The sequence below is a fragment of the Xiphophorus couchianus genome, chromosome 11, assembly GCF_001444195.1.
Source record: "Xiphophorus couchianus chromosome 11, X_couchianus-1.0, whole genome shotgun sequence".
Lineage (NCBI taxonomy): Eukaryota > Metazoa > Chordata > Actinopteri > Cyprinodontiformes > Poeciliidae > Xiphophorus > Xiphophorus couchianus.
Genome location: NC_040238.1, coordinates 6,307,387 through 6,321,855, shown reverse-complemented (window position 1 = coordinate 6,321,855; position 14,469 = coordinate 6,307,387). Strand labels below are relative to the sequence as shown.

At 42.2% G+C, this 14,469-nt stretch overlaps 2 protein-coding genes across 6 annotated transcripts in view; one reads left to right on the top strand and one right to left on the bottom strand.

Moving 5' to 3' along the window:
- Nucleotides 1–2,280, top strand: part of tcaim (T cell activation inhibitor, mitochondrial) — a 24,786-nt gene extending 22,506 nt beyond the window's left edge. The window contains exon 12 of the mRNA XM_028031053.1: nt 1,933–2,280. Coding sequence (XP_027886854.1) covers nt 1,933–2,044 — 112 coding nt within the window. The 3' untranslated portion in view covers nt 2,045–2,280. The remainder of the gene's footprint in view (nt 1–1,932) is intronic.
- cnot10 (CCR4-NOT transcription complex, subunit 10) overlaps nt 1–14,469 on the bottom strand; it is a 17,128-nt gene extending 2,659 nt beyond the window's left edge. The window contains exons 1-15 of one of the 5 annotated variants that reach the window (XM_028031048.1): nt 14,246–14,469; nt 12,785–13,011; nt 8,880–8,971; nt 7,519–7,680; nt 7,271–7,421; nt 6,970–7,109; nt 6,525–6,599; nt 6,355–6,438; nt 6,012–6,129; nt 5,682–5,831; nt 5,271–5,473; nt 2,693–2,814; nt 2,340–2,519; nt 1,263–1,343; nt 1,074–1,187 (exon numbers count right to left, since the gene is read on the bottom strand). In XM_028031048.1, the coding sequence (XP_027886849.1) occupies nt 1,074–1,187; nt 1,263–1,343; nt 2,340–2,519; nt 2,693–2,814; nt 5,271–5,473; nt 5,682–5,831; nt 6,012–6,129; nt 6,355–6,438; nt 6,525–6,599; nt 6,970–7,109; nt 7,271–7,421; nt 7,519–7,680; nt 8,880–8,930 (1,631 nt within the window). In that variant the 5' untranslated portion in view covers nt 8,931–8,971; nt 12,785–13,011; nt 14,246–14,469. Of the gene's footprint in view, nt 1–1,073; nt 1,188–1,262; nt 1,344–2,339; nt 2,520–2,692; nt 2,815–5,270; nt 5,474–5,681; nt 5,832–6,011; nt 6,130–6,354; nt 6,439–6,524; nt 6,600–6,969; nt 7,110–7,270; nt 7,422–7,518; nt 7,713–8,879; nt 8,972–12,784; nt 13,012–14,245 lie in introns of those variants that run through there. The other 4 variants (XM_028031047.1, XM_028031046.1, XM_028031044.1 and 1 more) reach the window with 4 other exon arrangements.

Here is a 14,469-nt window from a genome sequence, read left to right as displayed (position 1 = left end):
AGACACAGCAGCACGTCACATAGATCAGCGTTTCCTAACTCTGGTTCTCAAGTCACACTGACCTGCCTGTTTCAGATGTTCCTCTGCTTCAACACCCCATTCAGATGATTGCAATTCAGTAAAACCCTGTTAATCAGCCATCAGTAGAAATCATGAGTGCTGAAGCAGGGGAATGTCTAGGACTTGCAGGGCAGTGTACCTTGAAGACCAGGGTTGGAAAAACACTAATGTAGATAACTTTAGACAGCCGTTCAATTGCTTGTTAGCAAAAACAGCAGATCAGACAATCCCAATCGTCCTGTATGACATGAAGACATAGTGAAGGTCTTTAGATGACCAACAGCAGCCTGTTTCTTGTCCCCTGGAACACACAGCCACCTCTCAGCTTCCTCACTGTCTGTGGGACAACGGACCGGCTGCAAACACTGTGGGACCATGGAGGCCATGGAGACTTAAAGAACAAAACAACTTTTAAAACGCATAGTAAAAGCAGCTGGAAGCCAGTAAACGCTTCCTAGCACCGACTGACATCTGATCAATCACACAACAGGTTCACATCCAGAGAGGGGCAAAAAGTTCAGCAGAGGTACGGAAAACAAAAATGTGATTTCAACCAGAACCAGTCTGGACTCATTTTACCACTGGAAAACAATAAAAACAGCTGGTTTACATCCCAACAACATTCACCTTCATTTGAAGCTATTCTTCCTTTCCAAAAGATTTGAATAAATAGCTGCTACTCTACTCTCATTGTCTCTTAAATATCCTCTATGAAAAGTTTGGGGTTATTCAAATTCCTCTCTGGTCCAACATTCTGCTACATGGGAACCTACACACACCACACTGGTTTCCAGTTCACTTTAGGACAGAATTCAGACTGTCCAGTGTGACTGTAAGGCTACCAACAATCCTGCCCCTCCTTACTTGGAGTAAGAAATAGGGAGGGCCAAAATAAGTTTGCAAAATATATTTTTTGCTTCCTAATTCAGAATTGCTGTCTGAATTGGATTGAAAAAGTTATGTTGTGTATTGTAGCCAGAGTTAATGATGATGATAATGGTGATGATGCTTACCTGAGGGAGCCAGACACCTTGATTTGATGAAGCAGTTTGTCAGCGTGGTGCAGAGCCAGCAGGTTGTCTCCCAGGGCCAGCGCCACATAGGCACTACAAGCCAGGATGGAACACCTGCAGACCAGCTCTGGTTACATGTCACAGCACAGCAAACATCATCCTAACACCATCATGGCTCACTGTCTTTACCTGAGGTTTTCCACCTCCTGTTTTCGAAGTGGAGACGATGGAGTTGCAGAAAAAAACTTATCAGCTTCCTGACTTTTTCCACTGCAAACAACAACACACCATGTCACAATCAACAGCAACATCCAGTCCTGGAGAACATCTCAATGCAGCATTACTAGGACTCCTAAATCTGAAAATGATCAAATAAGCAAGAAAGATCAACACTTTGCTAAGTGTCTGTGTGTGTGAGAATAAAGCATAAAACTGAAAAGCTTTTAAAGTGCAATAAATCAAAGTTTTCTTTCTTTTGCAAAAAAAGCCTCCATATTATCCATGATGTGGAATGATGTTATATAATAAACTGTATGGAATGATGAATATTTGGAGAACTGCTTGGAAACCAGTGAATATCCATAGAGACTGAAGTAACGCTCGTTTTCTTGGCAGCTGTAGTTTCGTGATCAGCAGTGTCTCTAAATGCAAACTGTAACATAAACCTGCCACCAAAAACTGATATTGTCATAGTGACTGCTTTCTGTTTACGTTGTAATTGTCCAGAAACCATCATGTCTTCTTTCTTCTCAGTTTTCTGTGTTTTGGACATAATCCCCAGTGAGTCACAGACCTGACAGACATCATCTCAGCTAAAACAAATCTACAGTTAGACTTTTAATTCATTCTGCTGCAGGAGGCTCATAGAGCAGCACCCCCCACTGCTGCAGGGGCTGCATGTCTGTGTCTCCCACTTTTACTCTGTCATGCAGGATGGTGACCTATGTGTCCCCTGGGACTGGAAGAGCTGACCTTTTAATTCATTCCTAGACATCATAATATGTGCCTGTGATTTTTAAGGAAAGCGATGTCTGACCCATAAGAAGAATAAAACACCCACAAAGGAAGAAATTCATTGGCTTCATCTATTTATGAGTGGGATTCAGGTTGGCACTGGCTGATAAAAGTGTCAGAAAAACAGTGAGTAAAACTGACAATATTATGACAAATAAATGCAAATCATCCTATGAAACACTAAGCATGTCAAGGTTCAGTACGTTATTACCCACACACATAGAGATGTAATGGTACATGGGTTATTCTGACCTGCAGGGGTCACTGTTCTCACTGCCGCTCTCGGTGCTTCCTGATTGGCTGGAGTTCTTGGAGCCGCTTTCAGCCTTGGCTTCCGGCTGCTGGTGTTCAGGCAGCAGCAGCAGGGCGTTCCGCAGACAGATGGCAGCAAACTCCATACTGGCTACAGGGATGGCAGCAGATTGGCCTTCACTGAACAGAGACAGCAGAACGCAGAGTCAGCATCTGGATTAGCTCCTGAAATCCAACAACTCACTGCCTCCTACATGACAAGTTAAAGTCTTTCCCACTGACCTTTCCTGTCGTAAGCATCTCAACCTGTACTCTCATATTTGAATTTCAGAGTTGAAGGATGTCTGACTGACCTGTAGTTGGTGTTCTGTGAAGACTGTGATGCCAGAACAATCTTGCGATGGTATCCTTGTCCAATTACAGACTGGACTATTCCCTTTTTACTAGGTAAACTCTTGCTTTCCTGCTCGGAGCCCTGGAAACATTAGCAAACATCACAACGTATTCACAAACTATGTTGCCCAGTTGTAACATATTATATTTCAAAGCATAAACATATTTCCTATGTAGTTAAATTCCGCAGTTGACGACATTTCCACAATATCCTGAACAGTCCAGAACGCATTTTTCCACTCATGTGAAAAAAGCTTTTGACTGTATGGAATGGATTTATTTATTGGAAATATTTGGGATCCATTCAAATTTTATTCATAGATTGAGCTATTGGCACAGAGTGGCACTCTGAGCCTCTGTTCAGTGCTGTAATCACTGAACTGAAAAAAATTAAACTGTAATGACAAATTCACAAAACTAACTAAAATTAACAGAAAATGGCCTTAGTTTTCATTTCTGTCTCATTACGTTGAAGCCTAGTTTCCAGTAGTTTTTGTCTTGCTGTGCCACATTCTGCCAGCAGATGGCAGGCATGCAAGTCAAGATCTCTGCTCAGTGGTGGAGATTTATGATTTTCTTTTTCTATGTAACAGGTAGTCCTGTTGTTTTTTGTAATGTTTTGTTTTTGTAAAATACCTTAATAAAAATATTTTGATTTAAAAAAAATCCAAAGTTGGGCTGTGTGAAGTTGTGTTGCAGGAAGTAGGCCTGTCGTGATAAACAATAAATTAAAGTTATCGACCTCATTTTAATTTATCGGCTTCATCGTTTCTTTCTGCGTTTTTCTCTTTCTATGGATGAAAAAAGGCTCAACTCCGATGCTCTCCACTGACCCCTCCCTTCCTCATTTCCTTAGTGTAATGTCCAGTTCACACTACATGATTTTGGCCCATTTTCAAAACCTGAGGGATCACACATTAACTGACAGAAAATCGTAGGTGTAACGGGTTTGATCGGGCCCGACCGGGCCATATGTCCAGTCACAAGGCAGAGCAACACACCACACAAGAAACAATTTCTCTCACCGACATTCAGATTTCAGACAGAAAGTCCCGTCAAAACCCACTATATCACACGTGAATTTAGAGTGAACAAACAGGGATAATGAGGTAGACGCAATAGCGATAGTTTGTGAGCTTATTTTAAGCCATAAAACATGTAACAAAAAGAAAAGGCATTGGTAGCAATTCCGCTCTAATTGCTGTCCTTGTCATTTTTGTGGATATTCTTTGCATGAAATGTTGAATAAACAACGTTCGGAGTTGGAGAGGATGTCGGCTGGACTTTGGGTTTCCCTTCGTGCTTTCCCCTCAGAAAGCACGGAGGGGAATCCGTCCTTTCTGATTGGCTACCTGTCACATTCAGCAGGCTGCGATCTCGTTCCCAGTCGGGGGAAACCACACACGCTGCAGTGATAAACTGACTAAGACAATCCAACATGTCAAATATGTTGGATTTAGATCGAAGCGGTAACAATGTTCTACCGATTGGACCCGATCAGTTGTAACACACCATACTCGGTGTGTTACAACCACGTCGTAAGATTGTCAAAGGGGAGAATCGGGGCAAAAAAAATAAAATATTGCGTTGTTTGAACTAGGCTTAAGGGAGGAGTGAACTATTGCATCAGGTAGTAAAATATGCTCATCTTCTCTATCTAAATCTAATGATTATTGAAGGGCAATATAGTATACAGACTTCATAATCTACACTCTTGGTTGAATGTAGTTTTTATTTCCACTTTGGTTTTATGTTGTTTAGTTTTTAATCAAGTGCATTTTTGTTAATGGAGACTGAGAGTCCAGTTTATTTTTATTTTTGATTGTTTTGTTTACCAGTCCCAGTGTTAAGAGGTCTTTTGAAAATAAAGTGCATCCATTTTTGGCAGGATATTGCTTGCATTACTATGCCATTACCATTAAATCAGTTTAAAATGGTCTTCAAACAATATTATCATTTATCGCAATAATTTTTGAGACATTTAATCGCTCAGCAAAATTTGTTATTGTGACAGGCCTAGCAGGAAGCAACTACTCCATTAAACCAGTAGCTCCAGTCTTGCAGTTCAAACATGAAAACAAGTCTGTTGTCAAAAACACCTTTCCTTATTATTTCACTTTTTACATGGTTTAATGCAGGAGATATGAACACAGGTGCCTGGAATAATATTTTAAATTATTGTAATTTTTTTCATTCAAACCATCTAGAAATATTTAAATTTGAATTTCATAAAACAAAATATGCTGTGATGGACTGGCGACCTGTCCAGGTGACCCCGCCTCTCGCCTGCAGGGGGCTGCTGGAGTTAGGGACCAGCAGCCCTCCTGACCCCAAAGGATGTAAGAAAATGGATGGATGGAAAACAAAGTTTGCTTTAGTTTTAGGTTGTGATTCACTAACATACACCAATTCCTATGGCACTAGTAGAAGTAATTTCCCTGCTGGGATGAATAAAGTACTTCTATAAAGAAGGGTGCACCGGAGAGCTGATCTCTAAAATCCTTAACTCAGCAGCTGGTGGATGAAGGCTGAACATACCCCTTTGTTAGCAGAGATGCAGCATTCAGCCAGGCGCAGCCACAGGCGCGGGTTGGAGTGGTAAACCTGAACGGCCTCCATCAGACACTCGAAGGCTGCCAGCGGCCTGGCGGCGTGCAGCAGCTGGACGCCGCAGTTATACAGCAGCTCATAACGCTTGTTGAACAGCAGGGCACACATAGGGACACCTGACAGTCTTTTACCTGGAGACAGAAAGTAAGCATTCAGCACTGCTGTGACTGTTACTGGATTCAAATCTAATAGATAATCACCAGATAAAAAACTACATCCAGCTTCTTCTATTTTGGTTCAGTTTTCTTAACACAACTGCAGTCAGAGGTAGATCCATAAAGCATGGCGAGACGAATCAAAGTCACCATGGAAAGAAACAGTCTGGGTTCTGGAGCTTACACTGATTGTTGCCGCCGTCTCCCAGTTGTGCACAAGTGTGATCGTTCTCCTGCAGCGCCTTCTTGAAGTAGAAGATGCCCAGGTTGTGTTTCCCCATTGCAAAGTGGATGCAGCCCAGATTGTTCCAGAACATACAGCGAACACATTCACCTGGATCAAACAGACGGGTCAGCCCGGAGCCTCAGCATGGACACGGCCCTCAACCTGACAAAACACTTCCTGCTTGTTCCCATGGTGAAGTGTTGTGCATATGAGTTTAAAATAACAGCTTGACATGATGAGTGGAGATCCCACAGATCTGACTGCAGGCTGGAGGTCAGCAGATCTCACCGGTTCTAATGGGTCCAGGATGCTCTGCCATGTTGGAGCTGTTCAGCAGCTTCACCGCTTTGCGGTAGTTTCCTCTCTGATACTCAAAGTTACTCTTGAGGAAGAGAGAGGGGGCAGACTGGAAGAGAAGAGACAGGAGAGAAGGAGCTGGGAGGCGTTCTCTGAAAACTCCCCTCCGCTCTACACTCACAAAGAAGACAACATGGTTTAGACAAAGATCTGCCTAAAGTCCCACAGCTCTGTGTATGACTTTAAACACTAAAATTTTACTAGTGGTCAACTCTTCTCTTAGTCCAACTTTGCCCCAGATGTTCCCTGCTGCAGCGTTGTCATGGACACTCACATTCCCTGCTGTGTTCATCACTGATTTAATCTCTCTCTTACAGGCCTTGGAAGACTTCATCTGAATGTACGCTCTCACTTTGTACTGGAAAAGAAGCCAAGAACAGGCAGCTGGTGAATCAGGAGAGAAAATGAACAGCAGATCATGTTTACACTGACCAGCATTCCTACCTGATGGATTTTGGATTTGGCTGCTTCCATCATTGCTACAAACTCCACCTTTTGGTTTGATCCTGAGTTGTTGCTCTAAAAAAAACCCAACACTTATAATTAACAATATTCTGACATATTCCTCAGCTTATGGTTCCCACACAGCTTTAAGGGAAAAACATCATCAAATGAGATAATCGTTGATTTCAGGAGGAACAGGGTTAGATCAGACTATCTCCATCAAGAAGTGGAGGTGGTTGAGGAATATAAATATCTCAGTGTTTATTTTTATATAGATATTTTATAAATATATTGTGCTTAATTTCCCTTTGGGATTAATAAAGTATTTTTAAATTTGAATTATTGTCCAGCAAAATGTGTTCTGGTGACAGAACTATCTGTGTGTAAATTGTCTTAGTCTGAACAACAAAAATATTTTTTTCCATTTGGCAGAACGGTCAACTACCTCTGCCTTGCCGTTCTTGTTGCTTCCTTGTACAGCGATCTTGTCCAGAATAGCCAGCAGGTGGAGCGCCTTCTCTGGCTGGAATGTCAGCAGGTAGAGATCCACCAACAGGAAGCACACTGACTGGGCAAATTTCTCTTCTAGAGCAAATACAATAATTAACTCCAAGCCTTCATGTGCAAAAAGTCACATTCCAGTTATCATTCAAAAACACATCATCAGGTTCTTAAGCAAAACCAAAAACATTAAACTTGTTGCTGGTGAAAAAGCAGCAGGGACTGTGACCAGCAGCACAACATACCAAATGGTTCGAGGAACTGGTAGAGCTTCTCTCCTATAGAGATGGCCTCAGAGTACTGGCGCATGTGGTAGTGGATGATGGCCTGGTTATAGTACAGCAAACTATTCTCCACATCATCCAAGCCATCAACATCTTCTGTGGCTGTGTGAAGCTGGGACACACAGCTCAGGTCATGGTCATGAACAAACACAGGTGTGTGTGTGTGTGTGTGTGTGTGTAGAAGAGAAGAGACAGATGTGTAGTCTTACCTGATTCTTCATTGCTGAAAGGGTCTGCTTCAATGAACCTGTCGCAGTCTGGCCACTTCTGTAGAACTCTAACACAGCTTTATTCAAAGAAATTTTGTAGTCCTCTTTGTTGAGCTCCTGCAAGGCTTCAAGCTGTTTCAGAGACTCGTCATACTTTCCAGCCTATGAAGAGGATGTTGGACAATCTCACAAATCTGGAGCAGGTGGGGGGAGTTATGTTATAGCAAACTATAAAAAACAAACAGCAAAGTCCATAAAAATTTTTACTGACAATCATCATCAATCAATTACCATCAGGACAACTCCCTTGTAGGTCCTGCTTGATGCATTGGTATTACACCTACAGCTCATTCTATACATGTTATGTGCTGAGATATTTCTAATTTTGGAATGGCGTTGGTAACGGCTGCAGATGAATGAGACGAGATGCTCTGCATGTTCTGACCCACAACCTGCTGGCAGCAGCGCCATTAAACAGGAAACAGAAGGTGAGGTACAATTCCAGTCCAACCAATAGCAGGAGTAGCACTAGCAACACCAAAGGCTTATGGTTACCATAATGTCAAGTAACGGAGGCTCACAAAGTCCAAAAAGTTAAAAATTTTGTAGTTTTTTTTTTTTGTAGTTTGTTTGGGTCGAGGCTGGTCTGTGTTCACACAAGCGAACCAAAACCACCACATAAAATGGGTCTGGGTCTAAGGGTTCACTTGAGTGGATCCACACATGGAGGACGGGTGTGGACCAACGGAGGAAACCGTTAATTGGATCAAATGTGATAGGTGTAAATGCATCCTAAAACAGTTGGTTTTGAATTAACCTGACCACTAATGTTGGGCTGTGACACTGGAAACAACCTAATAGTGTGTAGAACCACAACGTCTTTGCCAGCAATAAACTGTCTGAAGCATTCCTCTTGCTCCGACTTAAACTTCTCAATCATGATAGATGGCCAACAGAACCTCAACATTTCATTCACTTTCTCTGCTGCCATTGCTTAAGTACAATAATAGACAAATTACAATTCAAAATAGCACAGAAAATCAACGTCATCGTTCACAACTTGTCCTTCTGTTTGCTGATTGGCCAGGATTAAATGCATCTTGAGAAATAAACTCAATGGGATAAACCCAGGTGGAGAACTGAAGGGAGATGAGAATCCAGTGGAACTGCTTAAGAAGGCAACGGTCAGGCTATCACTGTTTACAAACATCAATTTCTAACTCATTCTCATATTATTAGTCTCTATAATTCATGTTTTTGCTCCTTTTATTATGTCTGCAGCTTTACATATTTGGCAAAGGAAATCTGAAAACAGACAGATTATGTTAAGATCCCCCAAAACATCAAAAGAGAATATTTACCAGAAAAGCTTCATATGCACTCGTTGCCATCTCCTTCTCCTGGTCCGTCATCCCACTGGACGGCGAGCCGTTATGTTTTGCCTCGTTTAATTCTGCTCAATTAAAGCAAACTGATTAAAATGTGCCAAATGCTGCATTACAATATTTATGGTAGAAAATTGGGGTCGAAATTAGATCTGGCTTGTCCAGCTTTACAATAAGTCACAGGCAAAATAAGGAGCATTAAAAGTAGCTCACCAAATGTATAACCTACCTAGTGACAAGAAGAAAGCATAAATATAACTCTAATCATAGCTAGAGAATAATCAAAAACAGTTAAACTCCTAAAGAAACACACAAAACATTCATAAAGAATGCATCTTGAACACATGGCCAGAGTTGTTTCTCCACAGTAGGAAGCAGTGAGCATGGCTGGCCCCACGCTGGCATCGGAACAACAGAATTAGGATCTGTGTCAATTCCTCTGGACCAGGTCAAAAACAAGGTTGATATATCCTTCTGTGTCCAGTAATCCAGCATGTACTTGATGACATGTGGTGACCTTTGAAAACACTGCTTCCTGACCACAGCTTGTTGTTAGGATGAATGTGTGTCAGCAATGGAACCAGCAAGAAACCGGAGATTCCTTCAATCTGGCAACATTTTGAAATCATCCCTCCTAACAGGGTTTGCAAATAGTAAGAAATCATCACTAATAATATTAACTATAATAATAATGTCAAAAAACACAGTGATCCTACTGTATAATTGATTTCTTCTAATTTGTGGTGTTTTAAAGTATCGGCTGTGTTCAAAAGAACTTCAATACAACAATAACAACTCATATATGCTGAGGTATTATACCTCATCCTAGTAGGGGCTGCAAAGGGCCAGACTGAAGGACAGCACCCAGATCTACCAGAGCACGACAGATCCCAGCTGCAGTCTGGGCAGAGACGATGCAGCAACCCAGTAGCGGAACAAGTCAGCGTCGGGCCGGGGAGCGGGGCTAATGACCGGCCCCTTTATACCCAAATAATAAAGCTCATGATAATTTAACTTTACAACATAGATACAGATATTTTACAACATAGATACAACATACATACAGCGGATATTACAAGTTTCACCACCACAGAGAGCGACTATGTCATGGGCCTTACCAAGCTCCGCCCACAACCGACCAGCGTGACTGCAAGTCTCACAAACAAAGCCTCACAGCGAGTTGTTTCTATGTAAACATGACTCCATTAGTGCATCATTTCTACCGGATTTTCACAATACAGTATATCAGCTACTACAATGGAGAGAGGAACTAACAAGTTCATGTCATCATCTGGGAGGAGGTTACTGGTTTCTCAGTCACAAGCTGGTTGCAAACCTGAGGCCAGCAGGTGTCAGTCAGTTATGGTAGATCTGAAATTTGGTTTGATAACTGAAATATGAGAAACTACAGGCTGATAGGAGGAACCAAAGATCTTCTGAAGTTGGGATATAATTCATTTAATTTCACATAATTAGCCATTTGTTTGTTAAAATTTTATGAAATATATTTGTTCTATTTGATGTTTGTTGTGAATGACATAAACTCACAAACGAACATTTAGAAACTACAGTGGCTGTAATGAGCCACAGCAAAGGTAAACAAAGGTAAAATAACCCGAACAGGTGATCAACTCAAAACCACTCCTACCTTTCTACTCTCTCTCTCTTTGTAGTTTAAGCACACCTGTTACCGTGGCAACCGCCTGCGCCCCGCAAGACGAGCAAAGATTACGTTAAAAACATAACATTCAGTTCATTACGATATCAAGTTTTCAGGCTTGATATTTATTTCTCGATTATTAATCAGCGCTTCCCTGAACACAGCGATGGTTGATTGGCTAGCTGTACTTGGTGCTAGAGTGGCTAACACGAGTAACAGTTTAGTCCAAAGCCTTTTCTGCTAAAATAAAATCTTTAGTGTATGTCAGATACAGACACATTGGATATTGATCTGTTTAGCTAACGTAAGACTGTGTAGCAGACAGGCTTCAAGGTGTAGAAGTTGTATCAGTACTGCCATTATGCTGTACTTAGCTAACGGGAAGCGTGTGTTTGTGAGACGGCCACGCACGTGACCACGTAGAATGGGCATCAGCCAATGAAAAGCGGCCCCTGTGGTAAGGTCCATTCTGAAATCCATCTGACATGAAGTACAACAAACCAAGAGAACAGCAGAAACATTAGGCTACTGGTCACTAATGATAAAACGATACAAATTCAAATCAGTTCAGAACCACGGATAGCGATCGGATCATCTAAACACTTTATCAATTTCAACTCAGAGCCTGGAGCAGCTAGCAACTGCTGAAGCTACGTTTATTGTTGACGTGTTGAACCGAGCACGCAGCAGCACGCGTTGAAGCGGGAACACCGAGGCACGCGCAGCGTGTCGCAGCACCTCGTGCATCTCTGGATGTTTGTAACTCGCCGTGGATCGCGCGCGCCGCCGTTCACACAAACTGGACGATCTGGAAGATTGTCTTCCAGGCGACTCCAATGGAAACCTTAACTATAAACGCCATGCTGCTGTCTTGGCTCAAAAACGCTCAACCCGAACTGTGGAAAGCGACTAGAACTCAGCCTTCAGTCCCTGACGTCACCGACAGAGAGAAAAGGGGATGTAAACTAGACGGCTGGGCTGAACCAGTTTACAGTCAGTCTACAGTTAACTCACTCTGTGAATAATGTCACAGTTGCTACCTGTAACCAGTCCGGCTTCTTCGCTAGGCTGCCAGTTTTGGCGGGTCTGAATCGCTGCCAACAAAAAAGTTCGGTTCATCTCCAAGACGAGGAACAAAATATGCGTCCAGTTTTTGGCTTTTCCTTGCTCTCTTTTTTCCATCCTTTTCACTTTGCCGCTCCATGGAGCTCCACTCATGTTAACTTAGTCTGTAGAAATGCTCTAGCTAGTTTGCCATCTGTTGCCAAGTGACTGATGATGACGTTGGTGGACGGCTGGTGACAAGCTTTACCCAAAATACACTTGGAGACAATATGGATGATCCACTTGTAATTTTGTGTGTCATAAAGTTAAATGTAAGAGTGAAAATAAAGCCAGTCATGTAGCACAACATTTTATTCAATATTTTACACCCATTATGTGGGTCTTCTAAAGTTTATAGCAACCATGAGTCAACAATGACTGGGGCAACCTACTATATAATCTACTGGGGCTCCATACTATATATACACACCATACTCAGCAGCAGAGGACCCGCCTTCTCCAGCTCTCATCAGACGTGATAAAGGCTTGGATCAGTGAAGTTATGTTCTGCTGCCAGGCCGCCGCCCCTGACTAACAACACATATACAGGGCCATGAGCAAGTGGCTGCTATAGAGTAGAGAAACACCTGGACAAGAGTCTCAAACTGGCAGAATCCTGGAGTCATTCTGACAGTCATCAGACTCAGCTTAACCCAAGAGAAGGTTTCTTCTGGTTCTGTTTTTGTGGAACTTACCTATCAGTCTATAGTTAATGACCCATAAGTGATCAATTACTACAGACCTGTTGCCCTGACAACCATCATCATGAAGGTAAAGAGGAAACTCCTGCTGGCCCATCTGGCTAAGCAGACAAAGACATATCAAGACCCCCTGCAGGTTGCTTATCGCCATGGATCTGGAGTTGATGATGCCATCATACACAACAAACCCACTGTCACCTGGTCAAAGCGGGCAGCACTGTGAGGATCATGTTCTTTGATTTCTCCACAGCATTTAACACAATTCAGCCTGATCTTCTCTGTGAGAAACTCCAGGAGACACAGGCGGAGTTCTGAACAATCACCTGGATCTGTGACTGAGTCTGGCTGACCCTAACCCTGAAGGACTGTGTGTCTAACCAGGTGGTCAGCAGCACCACAGGGCCCTGTACTCTCACCATTTCTTTTCACTCTACACTTCAGATGTCCAGCACAAGTCTGACTTCTGTCATCTGCAGAAATACTCAGATGACTCTGCAGTTGTTGGTTGAATCAGAGATGGACAAGAGGCTGAGTACAGCAGACTGGACTTCTTGAGGAAGCTAAGATCCTTCAAGGTTTGCAGCAAGATGCTGCAGATTTTCTATCAGTCCAGTGGTTCCCAAAGATTTTCTGCTGGGCACCCCTGTGGATTACAAACCCCCCCACAAAAAAAAAAAAAAAAATCAACTAGGCACACACATCGTTCAACCAGACATAAACCTATACACATACTTTGTTTTCAAACTCCACTGAAGTTTATTTCACACTTCAGGTTGCAACAAAACACACTACAAACCATCTTTACAGTGAAAAACGTTTGTGTAACTGTTGTTCTTTTTTTCATTCATTCATCCATACCGCTACCCGCACACACCCCTCCCCCCACTGGCAATAGCATTGCGACCACCATTTGGCGTGCCCATACTTTGGGAACCACTGTATCGGTCTGTTGTTGAGAGCGTCATCTCTTCATCTGTCATCTGTTAGGGCAGCAGCATCAGAACCAGGGACATAAAAAGGCTCAACAACCTGATAAATTAGGCTGGTTCTGTTCTGGGGACGACTGTGACCTCTTTAGATGATGAGGCAAACAAGAATTCTTCATGAGGTCAAGAACGTTATGGACAACCCTGACCATCATCTTCATTAGACTGTCTTGGGTAAACAGAGCATCTTCAGTCAGAGGCTTCTTCATATTCACAGTAATACAGACTGCTACAGGAGCTCTTTCCTGCCAACAGCGATCACTTTCTACAATAACTCTTTGAAGAATCTGAATTAATGAGCAACAATACTTAATTTCCCTTTGGGATCAATTTAGTATGTTTAAATTTGAATTGAATTTGATGAATCGTAGCAGGTTGAAAAGTTCAGGGAATATTTAAGTTAGTATACATTTTGTTGCAGGTATTTTTTCCCAGAATTGTTAATCAAAGTACTATCTAAATGTGGCTGTGAAAAGTGCAGTGAGTATGTTGCACTGCACAAAGTACGCATCTCATCCTCATGACCGGTGTTCTCCCTCCCCAGAAAACGAAATATGGGTATTATCGACTCCTCCATTGGATTATCTCTGGGTTATTTTCAGAGACGTCAGATAAAAGCGTAAAGCTGCCCCTATGCTGGGTATTGAGGAAACCAGAAGCTGTTTGGTGGCTGAGACAATGCATAGAGCTACACCGGTCTACAGTTCATACATCAAACATTTAGAGAAATGTTTGATGTTTGAAAAACGTCCAGGGTCACAGCTAAACAAAGTGCAAGCATCAAAACGTTCCTTTAAAATATCGTTGGCAAATAATTGCTTTCGTCATCTGGTCACCAACTTGAAGTTAGCATAGCTAACCACTTAGCCTGAAAAAAAATGAGAAACTCACCGCTGTTCTCTGCCATTCCTACTTGAGGTCTTAAGGATAATCAGAAAATATTGGGCTGCTGTCAAAATTAGGTCGCGTTAAACAACGTCTACTAACTAAATTACATAGAAAAGTGACGGATAAACACTTAATATCTTCAAATACATAAACAAAACTGCTAGTCAAATTATCTCATCCGCTCTAACATATTCTTCTTTGGTGTTTGATGACGATCCTAAACCGTT